The sequence below is a fragment of the Pan troglodytes genome, chromosome 10 (assembly GCF_028858775.2).
Source record: "Pan troglodytes isolate AG18354 chromosome 10, NHGRI_mPanTro3-v2.0_pri, whole genome shotgun sequence".
NCBI classification, from domain to species: domain Eukaryota; kingdom Metazoa; phylum Chordata; class Mammalia; order Primates; family Hominidae; genus Pan; species Pan troglodytes.
Window position 1 is genome coordinate 38,579,240 of NC_072408.2, and position 26,860 is coordinate 38,606,099.

The 26,860-nt window shown below is 47.2% G+C and overlaps 2 protein-coding genes across 33 annotated transcripts in view; one reads left to right on the forward strand and one right to left on the reverse strand.

Moving 5' to 3' along the window:
• Positions 1-123: 123 nt before the first annotated feature.
• Positions 124-21,045, reverse strand: INHBC (inhibin subunit beta C). Of its 2 annotated transcripts, none has more exons than XM_009425078.4 (3): positions 20,192-21,045; positions 16,964-17,659; positions 124-2,911 (listed from the first exon to the last, which is right to left on the reverse strand). In XM_009425078.4, the coding sequence occupies exons 2-3, from the start codon at positions 17,274-17,276 to the stop codon at positions 2,166-2,168; spliced, it is 1,059 nt and encodes a 352-aa protein (XP_009423353.2). In that variant the 5' UTR covers positions 17,277-17,659; positions 20,192-21,045; the 3' UTR covers positions 124-2,165. The 2 variants fall into 2 exon arrangements, with proteins under 2 accessions (XP_009423353.2, XP_522443.2); XM_522443.9 differs by having other exon boundaries at positions 16,964-18,464; positions 20,192-21,011.
• The window catches only part of R3HDM2 (R3H domain containing 2), a 184,961-nt gene continuing 174,724 nt past the window's right edge, over positions 16,624-26,860 (forward strand). For 11 of the 31 annotated variants that reach the window (XM_063786417.1, XM_063786425.1, XM_063786438.1 and 8 more), the window contains exon 1: positions 21,118-21,441. Coding sequence is in view for 1 of the 31 variants with exons in the window: in XM_054663120.2 (XP_054519095.2) it covers positions 21,576-21,617 (42 nt within the window). In the remaining 30 variants the exon portion in view is untranslated. Of the gene's footprint in view, positions 16,828-21,004; positions 21,097-21,117; positions 21,442-21,529; positions 21,618-26,860 lie in introns of those variants that run through there. The other 20 variants (XM_063786411.1, XM_063786423.1, XM_063786422.1 and 17 more) reach the window with 11 other exon arrangements.

Genomic DNA, 26,860 nt, shown 5'->3' on the forward strand with positions numbered 1-26,860 from the left:
AATGAGAAAAGCCTGAAGGGGTCCAGAGGTAGGAGCTAGGAAGCTCTAGAAGAAAATGTTTGGAAGAAGACAGACCCACTCTCTCCCCTTATTACAAAAGACAGAGCCAAAAAAGAAAGGGAATAATGCTGATCCTGTTTTTATTTAAAAGTAGGCTATTTTGTTCATCATGGATTTTTTGCATTAATTTTGACTTTAAAATAATATTGAATTAAAGTCCTATCTTGATTAATAAATTGTTCACCACCCCCTTAAAATTTAGCCCCCCCAGGTGAATGACTCACTTTGCTTTACCCCAGTCCTAGCCCTGGAGACTAAGCTGTAGTTGGGAAGGAGGTTAGATCTGGGGGTCGGGGATGTGTGGGGGAGACACCAGAAGGCCTCCTTAGATTCTCCTTAGATGAAGGTCTCCTCAAGTCAAAGGTGGGATAACTTCCATGGGTTGCTCAGGAAAGCCCTCAAGCTCAGATTTACAGTCCCCCAGGCAGTCCTTTTCAGACTTTCTCCTCTAGGGTTCCTATTTCAGGGACCTCTTACCCTCATAGGAGGGGGTCATAAACTGAGCAAACACAGACATCACGTTTACCAAAGAACACATGGGTTTTGCGCAAACTCGGCCTTGGGCTGCAGACAATATCGACCTCATGGTTCAGGACTGTCCAGCCAAAGGGAGGAGATGTGGGGGAGGACGGGCAAAGGTCTAAAAAGGACCCAGTCTCAGAGCAAATGCCACCCTCTCCTCATCCAGGCCTTCCTCTTCTCCCTGTCCCACTCCAGCAGCCCTTGCCCATTCCAGCTTCCAGGCAGGACTCCTGGGTGGAGCACTGGGGGCGGGTGAAAGGAAGGCAAGTCAGAGGTTCTGGCAGCCAGCTCTGAGCGTGCCTCTGCCTCCCACACTTGCGTGCCCACAGCTGGTCAGTTTACTGGATGACCAAGCATAGATCTGTCTCATCTTTTGGAGGGATTACAGAGGGAACAGGTAAAGCCTAGGTTTTTATTAGCCATGAGACCTCAAAGATGGTTCTGGAAGGATGGAGGGACGGGGGTGCCTAAGAAAGAAGAGGCATAAAGTGTGAGATGGATACAATAGTTCAGTTCTGAGGAGACCATGTGAAGAGACAGCAGAGTAGGCAGACTACAGCATAAGCAGGCAGGCTCTGTGTCATCTGGGGTGCCAGTTAGGGCCCTTGTAGGAGATAGAGGACCTTTCAGCTGTCTGTTTTTGCTTCATCAAGAGAACTTAGTGAAGGAATTATTTACAGAGGTATAGACAGAGTTAAGGGAACCAGTATGAGATGTTGAGGCCCCAGGGACTAGCAAGATAGAAAGCCTTTAGGACCCCCTAGTGTTGAAGCAGTTATATCAGAATGTAGGCAGAGCTGGGGCCATGGAAGGGGGTAGCCAGGTAGTGTAGGGACACAGAATAGCCACAGTTACACAGAACCATGACACCTAGTCAGAGAGGGAACAGGGATAAGAAATGCCCTGACCTCAGCAGGAAGCCAGAGGGCAGGGGAGCTCAGGTGATAGAGCTCAGGCAAGTCAGCCCTTAAGGGCATAGAGAAAGGCAGAGAAGGACAAAAAATGGATGAAGGTATGCAAAGAGAGCTTTAGCAGTTCACCTGGACAACTAAGAAGGAAAGGGGCTCACAACAAAGAGGGGGGTAGGTAAGCCTCTATTTTGGGCAGCAGTGATCTAAACTTTGGTGAATCCAAAGAAGGGCCTCTCTGGAGATCCACAAAAATCGGGGGAAGGGGTTGTGTCAACTCATCTTGGAGTGGGGACCATCAAGTAGAAAGGACAGGAAGGCATAGTGGGTTATGGGGTCTATTAAAGGTGAGCTAAGGGTGTCTTTGCCTGGGAACCAGATGGCATTGCTCATGGTTGGAGATGGGTCTGAGTCCCTGGAGTGGGGCTAGCGGGATGGACTAGCGGGATGGACTATGCCCTAGGAAAGAGGGTAGTGGTCAGGAAGATGGCACAGTGACTTGCTTTAGATGAAGGTTTCTTCAAGTCAAAGGTGGGGTAATTTCCATAAGATGCTCAGGAAGAGGGAGTCCACATTCTGGACAGAGAATGAGGTCATTCCCTCCTCTCAAGGAAGTGCACTTCTGTAGGGGCGTGTTTTCCCATGCAACCTTGGGCTGCCCATACCACACATAGACTAACTGCACCCACAGGCCTCTACTACCATGTCAGGTATGTCAGTCTTGACAATGTTGCTGTCCCTGTCATAATAGAGCAGAGACAGGGGGCGCCGGGCCGTGGGTACACAGCATGAGCCCCCTCCAGTGGTGCCTGCAGCTGTGTTGGCCTTGAGAAGATTGAGCACTGCAGTGTGAAAGGAGGCAGCAATACCAGGCATGCCTGCTATGTGTAGTGGGCACTGCCCTATGCAGAAGTTCATGGCGTAGCCCTCAGGCTGGATGATCCAGTCGTGCCAGCCAATCTCACGGAAGTCCACAAAAAACTCTTGTCGACAGCACATCCTGGACCCTCCTTGGCAGTCGATGCCTCGTCGGTGAATCCGGTGTTTGCCCCCAACTCTCACCCGGGCTGCCACAAAAGGCCTATGGGCAGCTCCACCCAGGATGACTGAGCTCTGGGCTACCTGGCCTTCAAGTACCAGCTCCAGGGTCAGGTGCCCCTGGCTGCAGGCAGCTTGAGCTTCAGGCCCTAGGAGGAGTTGATGCCAGCCACTGGCATCCACCTCCAGCAGGTACTGAGTAGCCAAGGTGAGGTTGGTATTATGTGGACCCAGCACAAGGACTCTCACTTTCAAGGTCCAAGTGGTATTGGAAGAGAGCTGCACAAAGAACATGAGACTGGCCTGCTGGACCTCCCTGTCACCAGCAGTTCTATTAGAGGAGAAGTGAAAATCAAGACGAGTCTGGTTGATGGTGGAAAGGCCTGTGGACATAAGAAGCCCCAGTCATTGCGGCCTTCTGACTGTCAATTCTACCAACTATTTCTCTGTACTCAGCATTCTTGAGTTGTCTATAGCACTTGGCATTTGCTACAGTTTAAACGTGTCCTCCAAAGTTCATGTGCTGGAAATTGGACCCCCAATGCAGTGGTGTTGGGAAGTGGGGCCTAATGGGAGGTGTTTGGGTCATGGGAACACCACCTTCATGAATGGATTAATGCCCTTATCTTGGGAATGGGTACCTTATAAAAGGATAAGTTTAATTATCAGCCCCACCCTCTCTTTGCCCTTCTGCCATGGAATAACACAGCAAGAAGCAAGAAGGCCCTCACCAGATGCCAGCCCCTTGATCTTGGACTTCCCAGCCACCAGAACCATGAGTTAATATATTTCTGTTCATTATAAATGACCTAGTCTGTGGTATTCTGTTACACCAGCACAAAATGGACTAAGACAGCACTGCTGACAATTCTTTCCTTCCTGAAAATCTTTTCTCTCTTGGCTTCCGTGACACAACTCTGTTATAATTCTTCCCTGGTTTTCTTTGCTGGCTTTTCTTTCTCTGACGATCCCTTTAATATCAGAGTTTTCCAAGGTCTGTCTTGGACTTTCATTTCCTTCTAGTCTACATTAAGGGAGCTCTTAATTAGACTCATGGTCAAGCAACATAATTTTTTTTTTTTTTTTTTTTTTTTAGACGGAGTCTCATTCTGTCACCTAGGCTGGAGTGCAGTGGCGTGATGTTGGCTCACTGCAACCTCTGCCTCCTGGGTTCAAGTGATTCTTCTGCCTCAGCCTCCTGAGTAGCTGGGATTACAGGTGCCTGCCACCACTCCCAGTTAATTTTTGTATTTTTAGTAGAGATGGGGTTTCACCATGTTGGCCAGGCTGGTCTTGAACTCCTGACCTTGTAATCCACTTGCCTCAGTCTCCCAAAGTGCTGGGATTACAGGCATGAGCCACCACACCCAGCCAAGCAACACAATTTTTATGTTGGTGATTCCCAAATCTGTATGCCCAGACCAGAGCATTTTGCATATTTGGACCGGACATATAGATTTGGAAACCACCAAGCTTCAGGCCTAGATTTCTAACTACTTACTTTTGTCACATGAATGTCCTGGCAGCACATTAAAATCAATTTGTCCCAGAGCTGGGTGGAGTAGTGCATGCCTGTAATCCCAGCTACTTGGGAGACTGAGGCAACATGCCCAAGACCAGCCCAGGCAACATGGCAAGACCCCATCTTATAAATACATATGTGTGTGTGTATGTGTGTATATATATGTATATATGTGTGCATACATATATACAAACACAAGCACACACACATATATTTTATATATATATATATATATATATATTTTTTTTTTTTTTTTTTTTTTTTTTTTTTGAGACGGAGTTTTGTTCCTGTTGCCCAGGCTGGAGTGCAATGGCGCAATCTCAGCTCACTGCAACCGCTGCCTCTCGGGTTCAAGCAATTCTCCTGCCTCAGCCTCCCAAGTAGCTGCACCCAGCTAATTTTGTATTTTTAGTAGAGACAGGGTTTCTCCATGTTGGTCAGGCTGGTCTCAAACTCCTCACCTCAAGTGATTCGCCCCGCTTAGCCTCCCAAAGTGCTGGGATTACAGGCGTAAGCCACCGCGCCTGGCCTATATATTTTTTTTAATCAATTTTTTCAACCTGAAAAATAATTACTTTCCTTCCTATATACCCCCTCTTCATTCTTGGTGGTGCCACTACCCTCATCACCTGTAAAAACTCTATGATCAGCTAGGCATGGTGGCTCACGTCTGTAATCCCAGCACTTTGGGAGGCTGAGGCAGGTGGATCACCTTAGGTCAGGAGTTTGAGACAAGCCTGGCCAACATGGTGAAACCCCATCTCTACTAAAAATACAAAAATTAGCCAGGCGTGGCAGTGGGCGCCTGTAATCCCAGCTACTTGGGAGGCTGAGGCAGGAGAATCGCTTGAACTTAGGAGGCAGAGGTTGCAATGAGCCAAGACCACACCATTGCACTCCATCCTGAGAGACAGAGCGAGGCTCCGCCTCAAAAAAAGAAAAAAAAAAACAAACTGATTACTTTCTTCATTCCCCATATACCTTGTCTCACCAGAATGGTTCTAATGTCTGTGCATTTCTTTGTATCCCTATTACTACTGCCCAATTTCCTCTTATCATCCCTCACCTTCCTTACTGAACATCTTAGTTGGGTTTCTATTCCCTCCACTCTACTGAAATTGCACACGTGAAGATCACCAACACCTTCCACAAAGCAAATCTATCCATTTGTATTCATCTTACTTGACCTTTAAGCAGTGTTTGACACAGTTAACCACTCCCTCCTTCTTCCATATTTTCTTCTCTTGGCTTTTATAACACTGGCCACTCTATCTTTTTCTCCTCTATTGACAGCTCCTCTTTGTCGGCCCAACCTTTAAATGTTGGAAGTCAGGCCAGGCGTGGTGGCTCACACTTGTAATCCCAGAACTTTGGGAGACTGAGGTGGATGCATTGCTTGAGTCCAGGAGTTTGAGATCAGTGAGATCAGCCTGGACAACTTGGCAAAACCCTGTCTCTACAAAAATTACAAAATTACCCAGGCATAGTAGTGTACACCTGTAGTCCCAGCTACTATGGAGGGCTAAGGTGGAAGGATTGCTTGACCCTGGGAGATCAAGGCTATAGTGAGACATCAACGCACCACTGCACTCCAGGCTGGGCAACAAAATGAGACCCTGTCTCAAATAAATAAATAAATAAATAAATAAATAAATAAATAAATAAATAAAGTCCTAAGCTCCCTTCTCTTCACTATCTATACCCTCTCCCAGAATGATCATCCATTCCATGGCTTTCAATTCTATGTATATGCTGATGACTTCCAAATATATATCTCTGGTCCTGACCTCTCCCTGAGCCCCAGCCTTATATGTTCAAGTGCCTATCTGATATTTGACTTGGACATCCAATGATATTTCAATCTCTTTTTTTAATTAAAAAAAAATTTTTAGGCCGGGTGTGGTGGCTCACGCCTGTAATCCCAGCACTTTGGGAGGCAGAGGCAGGTGGATCAGTTGAGGTCAGGAGTTCGAGACCAACCTGGCCAACATGGTGAAACCCTGTCTCTACTAAAATTACAAAAAATCAGCCAGGCATGTTGGCACATGCCTGTAATCCCAGCTACTCGGGAGGCTGAGGCAGGAGAATTGCTTGAACCCAGGAGGCAGAGGTTGCAGTGAGCTGACATCGCGCCACTGCACTCCACCCTGGGCAACAGAGCGAGACTCTGTCTCAAAAAAAAAAAAAACACAACACAACAAAACAAAAAAACACCAAAAATTAGCCAGGCATGCTGCGGGCACCTGTAATCCCAGCTACTTGGGAGGCTGAGGCAGGAGAATCACTTGAACCTGCGAGGCAGAGGTTGCAGTGAGCCGAGATCATGTCATTGCATTGCACCCTAGCCTGGATGACAGAGCAAGATTCTGTCTCCAAAAAAAAAAAAAAAAAAAATTTACATGGAGATGGGGGGTCTCACTATGTTACCCAGACTGGTCTTGAACTCCTGGCCTTAAGTGATCCTCTCACCTTGGCCTCCCAAAGTGCTGAGATCACAGGCATAAGTCAATGTGCCCAGCCTCAATCCTGTACAAGGAAGTCTAAATGTATCCCCCCAGTCCAAACCTGTTCCTTCTCCAAACTTCTCCCCATAAACGCATTGCTTAAGGCAAAATCTTGATTGTGTTTATCCTCTACTTTGAAATTATCTGAGTTTTATCAACTCTACTTCTAATTCATAATATAATTTCACTTCTCCCCACTTCCTCTACTACTCATTAGTCCAACTCACAACCATCTTTTTCCTTAACTATAGCTTTCGTTCATTCAAGTGATTCACTCTTGCTCTCCAAACCATTCTCCAAATATCAGCCAGTGATCTTTTTATAAATCTGATTAGTTTTATCTTCTCAGCTTAAAACACTTCAAAGTCTTCCCCTTGCTCTTTGGATAACATCTAAACTCCTTGAAATAGAAAACTTGTTTGACACGTAACTACTACACCCTGCCTATACTGGCCTTTTTCTGTTCTTCAAATTCACCAAACATAAAGCTATCTCATAGCCTTTACACTTGCTAGTCTCTTTCCCTGGAATGTCTTTCCAAGATCTTTGAATGACTGACTTCTTTTTGGCATTCGGCTCAGATGTCTCCTCCTCAGAGAGGCTTCAGGCTTCCTTCCTAATCTATCTAAAGCAGGCTTCAGCCAGGCGTGGTGGCACATGCCTGTAATCGCAGCACTATGGGAGGTCAAGGTGGCAGGATTGCTTGAGGCCAGGAGTTTGAGACCGACTGGGCAACATAGTGAGACCCTGTCTCTACAATAACTAAAAAATATATACATAAATAAAAAATAGCTGGGCATGGAGGAACACATCTGTAATCCCAGCTACTCGGGAGAATCACTTGAGCCCAGGAGGTCAAAGCTGCAATGAGCCAAGATCATGCCACTGCACTCTAGCCTGGGCAACAGAGCAAGACTGTCTCAAAAATGAAATAAAATAGAATAAAACGTAATAAAATAAAATAAAATAAAAATAGCCTTCAATTCTGCCTCCATCTCTCTAATACATCATCCTGCTTAACTGTTTGTATAGCCATTATCATGCTCTGTAATCAGTGTGGTTCTTTTTTTTTTTTTTTTTTTCTGAGACAGTCTTTCTCTGTCACCCAGGCTAGATTGCAGTGGTACGATCTTGGCTCACTGCAACCTCCACCTACCCGGTTCAAGCAATTCTCCTGCCTCAGCCTCCTGAGTAGCTGGGATTACAGGCATGCGCCACCATGCCCTGCTAATTTTTGTATTTTTAGTAGAGACGGGGTTTTGCCATGTTGGCCAGGCCGCTCCGGAACTCCTGACCTTGTGATCCTCCTACCTCGGCCTCCCAAAGTGCTGGGATTACAGGCATGAGCCACCAAGTCCGGTCCAGTGTGGTTCTTCGTTCATTTGTTTACTACGTATTTCTCCTACCCCTCCTTCTTCCCTGCAGCTAGAATGTAAGCTCCATGAAAACAGCGGTTGTGCCTGTATGGCTCACCATTGTATCCCTAGTACTTGGTATTTAGTAAGCACTCAATAAACACTTGTTGAGACCAGGCGTGGTGGCTCACACCTGTAATCCCTGCACTTTGGGAGGCTGAGATGGGAGGATCACCTGAGGTCATGAGGTCATGAATTCGAGATCAGCCTGGCCAACAGGGTGAAACCCCATTTCTACTAAACATACAAAAATTAGCCGAGTGTGGTGGCATGCACCTGTAGTCCCAGCTACTCAGGAGGCTGAGGCAGGAGAATTGCTTGAACTCAGGAGGCAAAGGTTGCAGTGAGCAGAGATCACGCCACTGCACTCCAGCCTGGGTGACAGAGCCAGACTCTGTCTCAAAAACAAACAAACAAACAAAATACTTGTTGAATGGTCTTTCATTTCTATAATTATTTTAACATCAGGATTCTTTTCCCAAAACATGGATGGATCATAAAATTCATGGTCTCAAAAACCTTATTAGTTAATAAAGTCCTAACTCTTTTAGGAAACAGTTAAATACCCATTGTAATTTGGCCTTAGCCATTTTTTTTTTAAAAGTGAAAAATGTTTTATGAGGCCTGGCGCAGTGGCTCATGCCTGTAATCCCAGCACTTTGGGAGGCCAAGGTGGGTGGATCACCTGAGATCGGGAGTTCGAGACAAGCCTGACCAACATGGAGAAACCCCATCTCTACTAAAAATACAAAATTAGCCAGGCGTGGTGGCGCATGCCTGTAATCCCAGCTACTCGGGAGGCTGAGGCAGGAGAATTGCTTGAACCTGGGAGTCGGAGGTTGCGGTGAGCTGAGATCATGCCATTGCACTCCAGCCTGGGCAACAAGAGTGAAACTCTGTCTTAAAAAAAGAAAAAAAAATTAGCTGGGCGTGGTGGCACACCCCTGTAGTCCCAGCTACTCAGGAGGCTGAGGCAGGAGAATCACTTGAACCCAGGAGGCGGAGGTTGCAGTGAGCCGAGGTCGCACCACTGCACTCCAGCATGGCAACAGAGCAAGACTCCGTCACAAAAAAAAAAAAAAAAAAAAAAAAAAGAGTGCTTTATTATGGGAATGGAACTGATACTCTCATGGGCTCAAAAAGGCAGGGTATGAAGTTCAACTAGGCTTCATGTAAATTGGAAAGTCAGGAATAAGGTTCTTTTTTTTTTTTTTTTGAGACGGAGTCTCACTCTTGTCGCCTGGGCTGGAGCGCAGTGGCGCAATCTCGGCTCACTGCAACCTCAGCCTCCTGGGTTCAAGCAATTCTCCTGCCTCTGCCTCCCGAGTAGCTGGGATTAGAGGCACCTGCCACCATGCCCAGCTAATTTTTGTATTTTTAGTAGAGACAGGGTTTCCCATATGTTGGCCAGGCTGGTCTTGAACTCTTGACCTTAGGTGATCCGCCCACCTCAACCTCCCAAAGTGCTGGGATTACAGGTGTGAGCCAACATGCCCAACACGAACAAGGCTGCTCTTGACAGCTCTCAGAGCCAACAAGATCTCTTTCATCTCTCTCTCTAGATAAGTCAGTTCCACTCTTCTCTCTCTGTGGATCTACTACTTCTGCCTCCTTGTTAGCTTCCTCAGGTCCCAAAATTGTGGCCCAGGTCCCAAGTCTATAGGACCTTTTGCTCAGCTCCTCCTAAGTGAGCAGATCTTCCAGTGTCCCAATTCCAAAATCCTGAAGGAGTCTGACTGGCCCAACTAATCTTTTTCTTGCTAGGTCACAAAGCACCCTATAGTTAGTACCTCTTAAGTCACTCCAGTTATGGCAGGCAAACACAAGACCAACAGGGGCTGTAGTAGACTATTACACTGTTGGCCCCAAAGGCCAACACCTCCCAGTATTCATGGCTTTGTGCTGTCCCTTTCCATATTAATTCTGGGCTTAGCCATGTGACTTGATTTGGGCAGTGAGACATTAGCAAGCATGGTGTTTATTGAGTACTTACATATTGAGGCATTCCACTCTTGGAAGCCAGCCACAGTGCTTTAAAGGAAGTTGAGCTAGACTACTAAATTATGAGAAGTCATGTGGAGAGAGACTTTGGAGGATCAGAGACCATCTTATATGTTCCAGTCCCATCTGAGTCGCCAAATGAAGTTGCATGGGAGACCTCAGCTACACCACATGGAGCAGAAGAACTGTCCAGATAAGCACAGTCAAGCCACAAAATCATGAGAATGGCTGGGGGCAATGGCTCATGCTTATAATCCCAGCACTTTGGGAGGCTGAGGTGGGTGGATCACTTGAAGTCAGGAGTTCAAGACCAGCCTGTCTAACATGGTGAAACCCTGTCTCTACTAAAAATACAAAAAAAGCCAGGCATGGTGGCGGGCACCTATAATCCCAACTACTCAGGAGGCTGAGGGAAGAGAATCTCTTGAACCCTGGAGATGGAGGTTGCAGTGACCCAAGACTGTGCCACTGCACTCCAGCCTGGGCAACAGAGTGAGACTCCATCTAAAAAAAAAAAAAGAATCATGAGAAATAATGAATGTGTTGTTTTAAGCCTCTATGTTTTGGGCTGGTTTGTTATATTGATAAGTAACTGAAACAAAAATTAGTAATAACAGAAGTGGGGTGCTACCATCACAAAAACCTAAAATATGTTGCATTGACTTTTTTTTTTTTTTTTTTGAGAAGGAGTTTTGATCTTATTGCCCAGGCTGAAGTGCAATGACGTGATCTTGGCTCACTGCAACCTCTGCCTCCTGGGTTCAAGCAATTCTCCTGCCTCAGCCTCCCCAGTAGCTGGCATTACAGGCATGTACCACCACACCCGGCTTTTTTTTTTTTTTTTTTTTTTGAGATGGAATTTCACTCTTGTTGCCCAGGCTGGAGTGCAATGGCACGAACTCGGCTCACTGCAACCTCCACCCCCTGGGTTCAAGCAATTCTCTTGCCTCAGCCTCCCGAGTAGCTGGGATTACAGACATGCGCCACCACACCTGGCTAATTTTTTGTATTTTTGGTAGAGATGGGTTTCTCCATGTTGGTCAGGCTGATCTCGAACTCCTGACCTCAGGTGATCCACCCGTCTTGGCCTCCCAAAGTGCTGGGATTACAGGCGTGAGCCACAGCACCCAGCTTTTTGTTTTGTTTGTTTGTTTGTTTGTTTTTAAAGAAACATCTTGCTATGTTGGCCAGGCTGGTCTCAAACTCCTGGCCTCAAGTGATCCTCCCACCCTGGCCTCCCAAAGTGTTGGGATTACAAGCATGAGCCACTGTGCTTGGTCAGTTGCACCAGCTTCGGGAATGAGTGGCAGGCAGAAGTTAGAAGGATAGGGAAGAAACTGTTAGTAAAGGAAGGAAGAACAGTGAGGAAATTGCTATTGGAAGCTGAAGAAAGGGGAACTTGTATTATGTATTGGCTATCACCTGTGGTAACTTAGAAGCCAGGAAAGATATCTAACAAAGTTGTGAATTTAGCTAATGATATTTCCAGGCAGAATGCTGAAAATGCCAATTGGTATATTTTAGTTGCCTATGATAAGGCATTTTGGGAGAGAGATGAACTAAAAAAGGAACTGTGGCTGGGTGCGGTGGCTAACACCTGTAATCCCAGCACTTTGGGAGGCTGAGGCGGGCAGATCACAATGTCAAGAGATCAAGACCATCCGAGCTAACATGCTGAAAACCCATCTCTACTAAAAATACAAAAATTAGCTGGGTGTGGTGGTGTGCACCTGTAGTCCCAGCTACTCAGGAGGCTGAGGCAAGAGAATCGCTTGAACCCGGGAGGCAGAGGTTGCAGTGAGCCAAAATTGCACCACTGCACTCCAGCCTGGCGACAGAGCAAGACTCTGTCTCAAAAAAAAAAAAAAAAAAAAAGGCACTGTTCAATTTTCAAACAGAATTTAGAGAAAATATTTCTAAAAGGACTTCCTAAATTAAAAAATAGAACCGCTTACTCTATGTTGCTAATTTTTCAGAAAACAAAACAAAACAAAACCTTTTACTTCATGTTGTACATGTAGAGGACAGAAAAGAAAAATAACGACAAAAATTCTTTTTCATTCTTTCTCTCTGACAAAAGGTTCTTAAAGTAAGAAATTACCTCAGGGCAAAAATTAAATCCAGGGCATTTCCAGTAATACAGGGACTCAGAGTGAAGATCAAAACAAATAAAGGGTCAGCTATAAAACCTTTTGTTAGCTGGTCATGGGAACACATGCCTATAGCCCCAGCTACTCAGGAGGCTGAAGCAGGAGGACCCCTTGAGGCCAGGAGTTTGAGGCTATAATGCAATATTATTGAGGCTGCAAATAGCCACTATACTCCAGCCTGGGCAACATAGCGAGACCAACTCTAAAACACAAACCAAAAAAACGCTTTGCTTGTTAAGATCTAACATTTTTTTTTTGAGATCTAAAATTTAAGACGATGTTCTGTCAACCCTCACAACTAGACAAATGCACTTCTAAACATCTTAAAGGTGTCATCCCATGACACAGACTTGTAGCCTAAAGAAGTGTCTGTCTTGATAGAATGTGGTGCCTTCTGTGTAACTGAGTAGACTACAATTTATTATTTACAGGGTCCACGGAGTTTTAAAGAGAAGTTTAATACTGAAAGCAGCACCAGTTTGGACTAAAAGGGACAATTCAAAATAAAAAGGGGTCCCTGGGCCCCCAACTCTGGGCAGAAAGTAGGCTGAGAAAACTACTCAGCCACAAACACAGATTATTTCCTATTTAAAAGGAAAGACACCTCAGCAGGTAGAGGCCAAGGGCTGAGAGGGTGGATTTGGAAGTCCAGGAGAGCAGTGGTGAGCAATGGGAAATACCAGGGAGCAGAACCAGGCCCTAACTAACCAAGGGAATTCTGGGTTTGGAGTGGACCTAGATATTTGCCTGGCTGAATATAAGAAGTTTTATGGATCAGTGACTGCTCTGTGTCTCCTATTCTCCCATACCCCATTTTGAACAGGAATATCTATTATGTTTATCCTGTCCCTGTCTCAGCATTGTATGTTAAGTGCGTGGGAGGTAGAGAACTTGTATTTTTAGGACACAGACAGTGGTATGCTGGTAAATGTTTAATAACTGGTCTCCAGGGAAAAAAATCAAAAGCCCTGATTTGTAGTTTTTGTCAATTTCTATAAGACTACAAATTCGCCCACCATGGCTGATTTCAAGCTGCTAATGTGACATCACTGAATGCTGAGTTGGGAGAAGATGTTCACAATCAGCTTTCATAAGTCTGAATAAGCCAGCGCTAGGACATCACTGAAGGCCCCTGCACCTGAAGAAATGTACCAGAGGAGCCTTACCTATATTTGCACCTAATTCAGGTGATGAGATGCTGGACTTCAGCCCGATCCTGATGCCATAAAGGGATGAAAGTTTGATGTGGGTAGCTGGGAGAGGATGATTGTATTTTGCTTGTGGGAGAGATATAAATTGTTAGGGGTCAGAGGGAAGACTTTAGTAGGCTGCTAGATTGGTAGTCCCCAATAAACACTACCTCATGGCTTTCATGCCTTCGTCTAGTTCCACCTCACAGTGATTGATTCTAGGCTTGGCTACAATGACTTGCTTTGTCAATGGGACATTAGCAAGCAGGGTGTATGTAGAAGTTTGAGAATAATTTACACATTGAAATTATCCTCTTGGAATCTGGCCACCATTCTCTAAAGAAACTTGGGATAGACCATTGAATGATAAGAGGCTTCATGGAGAGAGGCTGTTACATTCCCTCAAAATTCATATGTGGAAATCATAACCCCCATGTGATGGTATTAGGAAGTGGAGCCTTTGGGAGGTGATTAATAAGGGTGGAGCCCTCATTAATAGAATTAGTGCCTTTATAAAAAGTTTCCAGAGAGTTGCCTTGTCCCTTTCCTCCATGGGCAAGCACTAAGTCTACTCTCTAGTTCCTGCTCCCTTCCACTTTAACATTCAAAGTACTTTACCTGTATTAGCCCATTTAATTATCTCAACTATCCTCTTATTATCCCCATTTAACACATGAGAAAACTATTAACCACTAGGTCAAACAGCTAATAAATGGCTGAGCAAGAATCTGAGCCCAGGCTATCTAGCTCCAGTTCAAGCAGGGTCTTGAAACAGGTAGGGGCAGGTGCAGTGGCTCACGCCTGTAATCCTGGCACTTTGGGAGGCCGAGGCGAGCAGATCACTTGGGGTCAGGAGTTCGAGACCAGCCTGGCCAACATGGTGAAACCCCGTCTCTACTAAAAATACAAAAATTAGCCGGGTTTAGTGGTGTTCGCCTGTAGTTCCTGATACTCGGGAGGCTGAGGCAGGAGAATGGCTTGAACCCGGGAGGCGGGGGTTGCAGTGAGCTGAGACTGTGCCACTGCACTCCAGCCTGGGCAACAGAATGAGACTCCATCTCAAACAAACAAACAAACAAACAAAAAAACGAGGGAATGAGGGGCCAGAAATGGGAAGGGTCTTCCAGACCTAAGAAAGAGCTTGCAAAGGGCTCAATTGGCATTTTCTTTCTTTCTTTTTGAGACGGAGTGTCACTCTGTACCCCAGGCTGGAGTGCAGTGGCGCAATCTCGGCTCACTGCAAGCTCCACCTCCCGGGTCCATGCCATTCTCCTGCCTCAGCCTCCAGAGTAGCTGGGACTACAGGCGCCTGCCACCATGCCCAGCTAATTATTTTTGTATTTTTAGTAGAGACGGGGTTTCACCATGTTAGCCAGGATGGTCTCGATCTCCTGACCTTGTGATCTGCGCGACTTGGCCTCCCAAAGCGCTAGGATTACAGGCGTGAGCCACCGCGCCCGGCCTTCAATTTCCATTTTCTAGAGTCCTGGTTTAGAATTCCTGATCTGCTCACTATATACTCCAAATATTCCCCTGTCTATGGAAGTAACTATCTCTCTTCCTTGTCTTCTTTTATCCATCTTTCTTTAATTAATTAATTTTAGAGATGGGGGTCTCACTCTGTTGCCCAGGCTGGAGGGCAGTGGTGCAAACAGCTCAGTGCAGTCTCAAACTCCTGGGCTCAATGATCCTCCATCTCAGCCTCCCAAATAGCTGGGACTGCAGGTGCACTCCACCGCACCCAGCTATTTTTAGCCCGGGGATGGTGGCTCATGTCTGTAATCTTAGCATTTTGCAAGGCTGAGGCGAGTGGATTGTTTGAGCCCAAAAGTTCAAGACCAACCTGGGCAACATGATGAAATCCTGTCTCTGTAAAAAAATATATACTGGGCACGGTGGCTCACGCCTGTAATCCCAGCACTTTGGGAGGGCAAGGCAGGCGGATCACGAGGTCAGGAGATCGAGATCATCCTGGCTAACACGGTGAAACCCTGTCTCTGCTAAAAATACATAAAAAGTAGCCAGGCATGGTGGTAGGCGCCTGTAGTCCCAGCTACTCGGGAGGCTGAGGCAGGAGAATGGCATGAACCCAGGAGGTGGAGCTTGCAGTGAGCCAAGATCGTGCCACTGCACTCCAGCCTGGGTGACAAAGCGAGACTCCATTTCAAAAAATAAAATAAAATAAAATAAAAAATAAAAAAATTAGCCAGGCATGATGGCGCATACCTGTAGTCCCAGCAACTTGGGAGGCTGAGGTGGGAGGATCACCTGAGCTTGAGCCTGGGAGGTTGAGGCTGCAATGAGCTGTGATCATACCACTGCATTCCAGCCTGGGTGACAGATAAAGACTCTGTCTCAAAAAAAAAAAAAAAAGAAAAAGAAAAAGAAAAGGCCGGGCACAGTGGCTCACACTTGTAATCCCAGCACTTTGGGAGGCCGAGGCAGGCGGATCATGAGGTCAGGAGTTTGAGACCAGCGTGGCCAACATAGTGAAATCCCGTCTCTACTAAAAATACAAAAATTAGCCGGGTATGGTGGCACACGCCTGTAGTCCCAGCTACTCGGGAGGCTGAGGTGGGAGAACTGCTTGAACCCAGGAGGCAGAGGTTGCAGTGACCTGAGACCCTGCCATTGCACTCCAGCCTGGGTGACAGAGTGAGACTCTGTTTCAAAAAAAAAAAAAAAGTTTTAAAAAAAGAGACAGGGTTGACGGGCACGGTGGCTCACGCCTGTAATCCCAGCACTTTGGGAGGCTGAGGTGGGAGGATCACGAGGTCAGGAGTTTGAGATCAGCTTGGCCAACACGGTGAAACCCAGTCTCTACTAAAAATACAAAAATTAGCTGGGTGTGGTGGCGGGCACCTGTAATCCTGGCTACTCAAGAGGCTGGGGCAGGAGAATTGCTTGAACCCAGGAGGTGGAGGTTGCAGTGAGCCGAGATCACGCCACTGCACTCCAGCCTGGGTGACAGAGCAAGACTCCGTCTCAGGAAAAAAAAAAAAAAAGGGTCTTGCTATGTTGCTCAGGCTGGTCTTGAACTCCTGGCTTCAAGTGATCCTCCTGCCTTCTGAGTAGCTGGGATTACAGGCAGGAGCCACTGTGCCCAGCCCCTTTATCCATCTTTCTGAGTCCCATTTTGACCCTGTTCTCTGTGATATGGGGACCTGAGGTATATAAGGGAACATGACATATGGTGAGGTATTACAGTCCTGGTGTTTTATTTTTTCTTCTTTTACTCAAATGAGGCATCTGGAGGAGAGGGGAAGGGAGGGGCTAGATCCTGGGGCCAGAGAAAGGAGAGACTCCCACCTCCCAGTCGCTGTGTGCAGGCCCAGGAAGTGGATGGGCTCACACCACAGCCTGTGGGTTTGTGGGGCCTGCAGAGAGAGGAGCCGGAGGAGATGACGGCAGCCAATCTCAAAAGAAGTGAAATTTACCAGCTTTCCAGCTGCCTATTGGTCAGGTCTGAGCTACCAGAGTGACCCCAGAGGGATGTGGGGGTTGTCGGGACACCTGGGTAAGGAGATTATAGCCTGTGGGAAGCAGGGGTTGGATGGTTTTTGGGGAGGGAGTCAGAAGTAAGTCTGGCGAGGAAACTTTTCCTTTCCTTGAGGGGTCAAGTTCTGGGGAAGAGCTACAGATCAGGAACCCACCTGTCTCGGCAAAGCTGATGATTTCACATTCCTGTTCCCTGTTGTCCTCCAGAAGTGCCCCCTGTGGGACCCCGTGGAGGTGCTGCAGTGCAGTCCTCAAAGCAGCTCTGGACACAGGGCGGTTCAGTGTTGGGCGCTGGGTGAGGTGCAGCTTGTCCAAGATGCTTCTCTTGGCCAGATCAAGAAGCAGCTCCCGCTGGCTCTCCAGTTCCAAGGTGGGCCCCCCACATGCTGGACACTGACCACCAGCTCTGGGAGTGGCCACTGTGGTTGGAGCCAGGAGGAGAAAGGCCAGAAGCAATGAGGAGGTCATTGCTGGGGAAGGCCCTTCTTGAGCAATACAGACTCAGGGCTCAGGGTCTCAACAGCTGTGGTCTCAACTCTGTCCTGGCTGCCAGAGGCCCTGGAAGAAGTGTGTGTCCAGCTGGCATGGCTCCTTGTTGCAGGGGACAGAGCAGCAGCCAAACGTCTGACTTGAAAATGAAGCCAGTTACAGGTAGAACTTCGCAGAATCTGCCAACGCATAGTCAGTGAAAGTACAGAGTGGGGGACGTGAGGAGAGGTTGGTTTGTTTAGGGAAAGACACGTCCCTGGGCCAATGTTGGGAGACAGTTGTTATCCATGTGAGCTGCCAGGCCTGGGGTTCAAAGGTGAGAGATTAAATTCCTCCTCAGATCTCTACCCTTGCTGGGAATCCTGGGGATGGCAGAAAGGGACAGATCACAGGTTTTGGGAAAGAATGTTAAAGGGAGACTCTCAAACAAGAAGGGGTCATTGGCAAGGCACTTTAGCTCACTGTCATGCATGAACAATTGAGAGTTGCATTCTTTTTTGCCTGGTGTTTCTCAAAGCCCATCCCCATCCCTCCATCCTCCCTCCTGGGGTTCTCAATCCAGCCTTATTTGTTAGCCCTGGTTGAGTTTTGCCCAAGAGGTCTCAAAACCATGAAGTCTGAAGGTTAAGGGAAGGGAGGCACAGTGTTCTAGCCATGTCTTCGATGCTCTCAGAGGGAACTCTTAAGGTGGGGAAAGGGCTTGAGTTCCAGATTTGCTCACCCTTTGGGGTTTTTTTCTGTCTTGGAAAAGAAGTTTTGAGATTCCCTTTTTTTTTTTTTTTTTCTTTTGAGATGGCGTCTCACTCTGTCGCCCAGGCTGGAGTGCAGTGGCATAATTTCGGCTCACTGCAACCTCTGCCTCCCGGGTTCAAGCAGTTCTCCTGCCTCAGCCTCCTAAGTAGCTGGGATTACAGGTGCGTGCCACCATGCCTGGTTAATTTTTGTATTTTTAGTAGAGACAGGGTTTCACCATGTTGGTCAGGCTGGTCTTGAACTCCTGACCTTGTGATCCACCCGCCTCGGCCTCCCAACATGCTGGGATTACAGGCGTGAGCCACCGTGCCCTGCCAGGAGTATAGGTTTTAAATCCAGGTATTCTTGGTTGTTGTTCTTCAGTTCTTGCACTTGTCTCAGAAACATTTCAGGCTTTCATTCTGTGTCACGGCACTGAGAAAATAAAACAATTTTAATCTGGGAAATGCAAGTCTTTGAAGATTATCAGGCTCAGAGAGACATTAAAATGAGACAGCAGACCAGGCATGGCGGCTCAAGCCTATAATCCCAGCACTTTAGGAGGCCAAAGCGGGCAAATCATTTGAACTCACAAGTTCAAGACCAGACTGGGCAACATAGCCAGACCCTATCCATACTAAAATAAAAAATAAATAAATAAAATAAAATTTAAAAAAAGCTGGGAGTGGTGGTGTGTGCCTGTAGTCCCAGCTACTCAGGAGGCTGAGACTGGAGGATCATTTGAGCCCAGGAGGTTGAAGGTGCAGTGAGCTGTAATTGTACTGCTGCACACCTGCCTGGGAAATAGAGTGAGAGCCTGTCTCAAAAAAATAAATAAAAAATAAATAAATAAAATGAGAGGGCAATCATGTCCTACTCCCTGCTTTTGAGCTATGTATTCATCTCTTGAAATTGCTTGCTATTGCCACAAGTAACTATAAATTAACGTAATAATGCTGCACTGGACACTATAACCTAGATCCTATAGCTTAACAATCTATAGCCAATCACTAATCAATGTTATTTCTGTAAACCAACAAGAATACCCGACAACTTTGTATCAGTCTACTCCCTGTCTCCTTCTTTTTTGCCCTTAAAAACGTGCCTGTAGGCTGGGCGTGATGGCTCACGTCTGTAATTCCAGCACTTTGGGAGGCTGAAGTGGGCAGTTCACTTGAGGTCAGGAGTTCGAGACGAGCCTGGCCAGCATGGTGATACCCCATCTGTACTAAAAATACCAAAGAAAAATAAAATAAAAATAAAAATAAGCCGGGCGTGGTGTCACATGCCTGCAGTCCCAGCTACCTGAGAGGCTGAGGCAGGAGAATCACTTGAACCCGGGAGGTGGAGGTTGCAGTGAGCTGAGATCATGCCACTGCACTCCAGCCTGGGCGACAGAGCAAGACTCCGTCTCAAAAAAAAATTAAAAAAAAATCTGGAACTTTGGTTTCATTATTGTGCCTCAGGTTTCCTCATCTATAAAACAGGTATAATAATAGTACCTATTGTATTGAGGATTTGATACTAACAATAGATGTAGAATGCTACACATTGTATATTGTACTTACATACACATAATACAAATATTAGCTATTATTTCCTACTGGTCATCACTGCCTGGTCTGGAACTCCTGAGCTCAAATGATCCACCTGCCTTGGCCTCCCAAAGTGCTAGGTGTGAGCCACTGCGCCCGGCCAAGATAAAAAGTTTAAATCGTGGTGAAAAGTGGCAGGTTAGATCAGTTCAGTTCAGTTGTATTTTTCTTCCCCCGTTGTTGTTCTCCAGAGGGTTGAGAGAATTTGGGGGCAGGAAGCAGTGATGACCAGGAGAGAGGGCTGGGCAAGGTGGCTCACACCTGTAATCCCAGAACTTTGGAAGGCCGAGGCGGGTGGATCACCTGAGGCCAGGAGTTCGAGACTAGCCTGGCCAACATGGCAAAACCCCGTCTCTACTAAAAATACAAAAAATAGCCGGGTGTGATGGTGCGTGCCTGTAGTCCCAGCTACTCCGGACGCTGAGGCAGGAGAATCACTTGAACCTGAGAGGTGAAGGTTGTAGTGAACCGACATTGCACCACTGCAATCTAGTTGCCTGGGTGACAAAGTGAGACCCCATCTCAAAATAAATAAAACAAACAAACAAACAAAAAACGCCAACCAACCTGGAACTTGCTCATCCTTGAAGGAAAGATGAACTTCATGCCTCTATGACTTTGCTGGAATCTTCATTCTTACCTCTCTAGTGAACTATTTATAGTCTCAAGATTAGCTGGAGTTTCACCTGTAGTTTCTCTGTAACTTACTCAATCTCTTTTACCGCTAAGAACGAACAGCAGTTCCTTGTGTTTCCATAGCACATTTAAACCTTTCTATTATAGCACTTAAATTGTACTATAATTATTTGACTTTTTTTTTGCCTACCGCAGTTCCTGTCACAAGGTAAATATTTAATGGTCGAATTCTACAAAAGACTACATTGCTTCTTTGAGGGAGTTTGGTCAGTAAATTATCCACACACACATAATCAATAACTAAATTGATTCTGCCTAGAATGGACAAAACGGGGGAGGCTGGACATTTAAGACGATTTTTGAGAACTGTATCATAGAGAGGGGATGATGGTAAGAATGTGATCTTAATAGGACAGACTGAGTTCCTCCTAGGTCGGTTTTTTTCATCTTTACGTAAAATGGACATTTACCTGCTCAACTATAGTTATCCATGTATGCAACAAATACCGAGTGTACGTTCTTTTGGTACAGGAGTTACTGCCCTAAGTGAAAGTGCTCTGTAAATGGAAATTACTTTAGAATGATCACTATTAGTATTATATTGAAATCCAGGGTATTCTATCTGACAGACTTGATGGGTTTAAGGAGGACCGAGGCTCCCAGTGACTCCGGATTGGTGTCCTGACACAGGTAACGCGGAAGGAGGAGAGGGCGAGCGAGCGAGTGCGAGTGCGCGCGCGCCGGCGGGAGTGCGTGCGGCAGGCGGTGGGCCCCGCAGGGCTGCTGAGGGGCACGCGGGAAGCCAGGAAGCAGGGACGGCCGGAACGCAGGACGAGGTGACGACAACGCCGGACGTAGTGACGTAGCGCGCAGCCGCAGCGGGGGGCGGACTCTGGGCTTTTCTTCCCCTTCTGATTTTCCCCTCCCCCCTTTTCTCCCTTTCCGGGTTTGGTTCCCCCCTTTTCTTCCCCTCTCCCCCCTCCTTCCCAAGCCCCTTTCCCCTCCCCCGTCCCAGTCCCCCCTGCTTCCCAGCCCTCGGCCCCGGGAAAGCCCCGGCCGAGAAAAGCCCGCCCCCAGAAGCGCGCCGCCGCCGGCCGTCGGGGCCGAGCCGCAGCCGAGCGGCCGTGGGCCCGGGCGGCGGGCGGAGACGTGGGCGCCCTCCCCGCCAAGGCCCGTGCGAGGTGAGGCCACCTCCCGGCCGAGGGGGCGGGCGGCCCGGACGGCCTGTGGGGAGGGGGCGTGGCGGCCGCACGGGCGGGCGCGAGGAGGCCCCGCGGCCTGGGTTCCTCGCGCCCGGCAGCCGGTCCCGGGGACGATGGGTCGGGGTCGGATGGCCGCGGGAAGGACTGCTCCAAGTGTGCGCTGCTGGAGAGAAGCTGGGGGCGCGGGGCGGAGGGCGGCGGTGCGGGGGCAGGGGGGTGGCGCCACCTGTGGCCTTTGCGGGGTGACCTAAAAACTATTGCGCCCTTCCAGTGCTTCGGGGTGGCTAGCTCCGTGTGTTTCTTGGGTGGCGGTTTTCCTTCGAGCGTGGAGCATGGAAAAATAGGACGGAGAGGTGTAGAAGTGTTTAAAATCATGCTGGTGTCCAGGTTTCTTACAGGGACGGGGATTTGAGTTGGCACATACAGGGAGATGTTTCTATAGCTTAAAACTTGGGCCTACACTAAGCTCATAACTACTCGAGCCCCTGAAAACGCTTCGATTCGTTTTCCCGTAGAGCTAACATTTTTCAACATTTGTGGCCATTAAGTCTCGGAACTACCGGGAATACTGACTTAGAGTGAATTGTCATTGGATAATGATGAGAAATGACCGAATAACAATCCCAGAACTGCGTTAAAACGGAAGAAAGAAAAGTGGAAAAGTTTGAATTCAGATCCCAGTTGGATGAATATCCTTGTACATAATGTTGTTCAAATAGATAACTAAGATTGAGAAGCCTGAGTCCTGTCTGATATGCGTAAGCCACGTGGAGACTCAAGGAAGGAGGAAAGTGACAGGTTTCTCTTCAGGAATATCACAAATTCCTAGCATTTTCTTGTATTTTTAGATAGATTTGCAGTTGAATTATTTGTGGCTCTTCTTCCTAATGCTTTTTTTTTTTTTTGTTCCACCAATATTCCCCCCCCCCCACCCCCGCCCCCCTTTTTGTTGCTGGGGTATCAAGACAAAAGGTTGTATTTTTTTTTTGAGACAGGGTCTCAGTCTGTCACCCAGAATGGAGTGTAGTGGTTCCTTTTCGGCTCAATGCAACCTCTGCCTCCTGGCCTCAAGCCATCCTCCTACCTCAGCCCCCCAAGTAGCTGGGAGTACAGGCGTGAGCCACCACTCCTGGCTGATTTTTGTAGAGACAGGGGTTTCACCTTGCTGCCCAGGCTGGTCTGGAACTCCTGGGCTCAAGTGATCCACCTGCCTTGGCCTCCCAAAGTGGTAGGCTTGAGCCACCGCGCCGGGAAAGACAAAAAGTTTAAATAGTGGTGAAAAGTGGCCGGTTAGATTAATTCAGTTCAGTTTTTAGTTGTATTTTTCTTACCCTGTTGCTGTTCTCCAGAGAGTTGAGAGAAAAGATAACTTTTTTCTTGAAGGCCTGATGAACTCCTAACAAGTTAAATTTCAGAGTTGAAGTTCCATTTGTCTTTGTGTCCATTATATGATTAGTAGAGCTTCACAAGTTTTTTTTCGTAGGGATGGGATCTTGCTATGTTGCCCAGGCTGGTTTTGAACTCCTGGCCTCAAGTGATCCTCTGGCCTCAGACTCCCAAAAGCACTGGGATTACAGGCGTGAGCCATTGCTCTTGGCAGAGCTTCACAATGTAAAGTTGTAAAAAATTTTGACAAATAAAAATAGCATGCCTGACTGGCCGGGCACAGTGGCTCACGCTGTAATCCCAGCACTTTGGGAGGCCAAGGCAGGTGGATCACCTGAGGTCAGGAGTTTGAGACCAGCCTGGCCAACATGGTGGAACCCCGTCTCTACTAAAAATACAAAAAGTAGCCAGGCGTGGTGGCAGGCACCTGTAATCTCAGCTTCTTGGCAGGCTGAGGTGGGAGAATCATTTGAACCCAGGAGGCGGATTTTGCAGTAAGCCAAGATCGTGCCACTGTACTCCAGCCTAGGCAACAGAGCGAGAGACTGTCTCAAAAAAAAAAATAATAGTAGCATGCCTAATATTTTTTAATGGAAAATTAAGACAGGAGATGGCTTCCTTTCTCTTTCAAAATAAAAACCAATGTTACTTTTTTTTGTTGTTGTTCTTTTCTCGCTATGTCACCCAGGGTGGAGCGCAGTGGTGCAATCTCGGCTCACTGCAAGCTCTGTCTCCTGGGTTAATGCCATTCTCCTGCCTCAGCCTCCTGGGTAGCTGGGACTACAGGCGCCCCCCCACCACGCCCCCCACCACACCCCCCACCATACCTGGCTAATGTTTTGTATTTTTAGTAGAGACGGGTTTCACTGTGTTAGCCAGGATGGTCTCGATCTCCTGACCTTGTGATCTGCCCACCTCGGCCTCCCAAAGTGCTGGGATTACAGGCATGAGCCACCGCGCCCAGCCAAACCAATCTTAGCTTTAAAGCTCTAGATCTGTGGCACCCTTTTCCCCTAACATGCACACTGGCCTCTGGCTGTTCCTTGAGCACACTAGGCACACTTCTGCCTCAGGGTCTATGCTCTTGTTTCCTCTTCCTGAATTACCTTTCTCTTACAAAGCTGTGTAAGAGCATAGCCTGTCTGTCCCCTCATCTCCTTCAGGTCTTTACTCAAATTTCACTCTTTTTTTTTTTTGAGATGGAGTCTCTCTCTGTCACCCAGGCTGGAGTGCAGTGGCATGATCTCGGCTCACTGCAACCTCTACCTCCTGGGTTCAAGCGATTCTCCTGCCTCAGCCCCCTGAGTAGCTGGGATTACAGGTGCCTGCCACCATGCCTGGCTAATTTTTTTGTATTTTTAGTACACACAGGGTTTCACTATATGTTGGCCAGGCTGGTCTTCAACTCCTGACCCTAAGTGATCCACCCACCTCCACCTCCCAAAGTGTAATCCCAAAGTGTAGGGATTACAGGTGTGAGCCACTGCGCCTGGCCCAAATGTCACTCTTAACAGTGATATTCCCTTGGTTATCTGGATGGCAAAGCCCCTCCTGCGTACACATTTACATAACTCTCTCTCCCCCTTTTCTGCTTTATTTTCCGCCTTAACTGTTATCAACCTATAACATATTATATATTTTAATCTCCCCTAGTAGAAAGCTTCAGGGCCAGGCGCAGTGGCTCACACCTATAGTCCCAGCACTTTGGGAGGCCAAGGACGGGGCATCACCTGAGGTTAGAAGTTCGAGACCAGCCTGGCCAACATGGTGAAACCCCATCTCTACTAAAAATACAAAAATTAGCTGGGTATGGTGGTACACGCCTGTAGTCCCAGCTACTTGGGAGGCTGAGGCAGGAGAATGGCTTGAACCCGGGAGGCTGAGGTTGCAGTGAGCCGAGATCGTGCCACTGCACTCCAGCCTGGGCAACAGACTGAGACTTTGTCTCAAAAAAAAAAGCTTCAGGAGAGCAGGCATTTTTGTTTTATTTATTTATTTTATTTTATTATTTATTTATTTTTTTTGAGACAGAACCTCGGTCTGTCGCCCAGGCTGGAGTGCAGTGGCACGATGTCAGCTCACTGCAACCTCCACCTCCCGGGTTCAAGTGATTGTCCTGCCTCAGCCTCCTGAGTAGCTAGGATTACAGGCACGCGCCACCACGCCCAACTAATTTTTGTATTTTTAGTAGAGATGGTGTTTCACTGTGTTGGTCAGGCTGGTCTTGAACTCCTGACCTGGTGATCCTCCTGCCTCGGCCTCCCAAAGTGCTGGGATTGTAGGCGTGAGCCTCTGTGCCCAGCCACATTTTTGTTTTATTAATTTCCGTATCCTCAGCACTTAGCACAGCACTTGATGTTCAGTAAAGTGCACAACAGATTTATTGACTGAGTAGGTAAGGAGGAGTTTTTTCCTTGAACTCTTTCCATGAATTTTTCATCGTGATTAGTTGTCCTTGGAAGGGTGGGATGGGTTTTCACTAGGAAAACCTGGTTTTCTAAGGTACTCATTGAGAGATGTTGAGATGTTTTTTCTGGGGATGTTTCTCTTTGGACAAACATCTCGTGCTTTGGGGCCATTGAATGAAAATACTCTGAGGGCAGAGAAGAGGATGGAGTGTGGAAGTCTTTGGTGTTGGTAGTCTTATCTCAGATTTCATGTGGCTAGAATTTTTACCTACTTCATGCTCTTCCCTTGAGGTTTGTTCATGTCCCTGCCAAGACAAATATCACTCGTTACTTCTCTGACCCTACCTAGCTGAGCAGGCTGGTTCCACTTTGAGTTTTTCAGTAGCCTGAAGATGTTAATATTTATAGTTCTGTCTTTATGGGCTAGTTCCTACCCTCACCCCCACCAATTCATGTAGAGACAGTTGAGCTTAAAAACTTTAAGAATAGGTTTCTCTAACAATGGTAGAATGTTCAGTTCTAGAGAACACTTGATCCTTTTTTCACAGATTGATTTTGGGGGGCATTTTTAGCAACTAAATCTATGCTAAGTTTGAGGATAAAAAGGAGCAGGCACCCTAAATTCTGTGGGTTATCCCTCATTTTATCTTTCCTTAATTAATTAATTTATTTATTTTTTTGAGATGGAGTTTCGCTCTGTCGCCCAAGCTGGAGTGCAATGGTGTGATCTTGGCTCACTGCAACCTCTGCCTCCCGGATTCAAGGGATTCTCCTACCTCAGCCTCCCAAGTAGCTGGGATTACAGGCATCGGCTACCACGCCTGGATAATTTTTGTATTTTTAGTAGATACAGGGTTCTGTCATGTTGGCCAGGCCACTCTCGAACTCCTAACCTCAGGTGATCTGCCCGCCTCGGCCTCCTGAAGTGCTGGGATTACAGGCATGAGCCACCGCGCCTGACCTATCTTTCCTTAGTTTCTTGGTTGGTACATTAGTTACCTCCATTGATCTTCCGGCTAGAGTAACCTGGATGAGATTCCTCTTTGGGGCGGTTTGGCTACTCTTCTTTAGCTCAGGAAGGCAAGGGAGTGAAGTGTGCGTTTTTCGTTTTGAGACAGAGTCTTGCTGTATCTCCCAGGCTGGAGTGCAGTGTCCTGATTTCAGCTCACTACAACCTCTGCCTCCCAGGTTCAAGCGATTCTTCTGCCTCAACCTCCCAACTAGCTGGATTATAGCCACCTGCCATCATGCCCGGCTAATTTTTGTTTTTTTGTAGAGACAGGGTTTCACCATGTTGGCCAGGCTGGTCTTGGACTCCTGACCTCAGGTGATTCGCCTGCCTCGGCCTCCCAAAGTGCTGGGATTACAGTTGTGAGCCGCTACGCCCGGCCTGAAGTGTGCTTTTAACACTTTGTAGGAATGCTAGTGGCAAAGCTAAGGCTTTTGCTTAAACCTTTGCGAGGACATTGAAAGCTGCCAGGCCTAGGAGAGAACAGTTAATGGGAGGTGCAAGAATTGGGGATCTGCTATGCATTTGACTGGACATAGTTCTGATATTATTAGTGTAAAGAAATAACTGCATCTTCTAGAATTATATTAGTAGT

Bases quoted from the DNA above. Each gene is read 5' to 3' on its own strand.
- INHBC (XM_009425078.4), bottom strand. From the start codon at position 17,276: ATGACCTCCTCATTGCTTCTGGCCTTTCTCCTCCTGGCTCCAACCACA. The intron at 2,912-16,963 runs GTGGGTTCCTGA...TTATGTCCACAG, and splicing joins CATCAGCTTTGCCGAGACAG to GCCTTTCCACCATCAACCAG.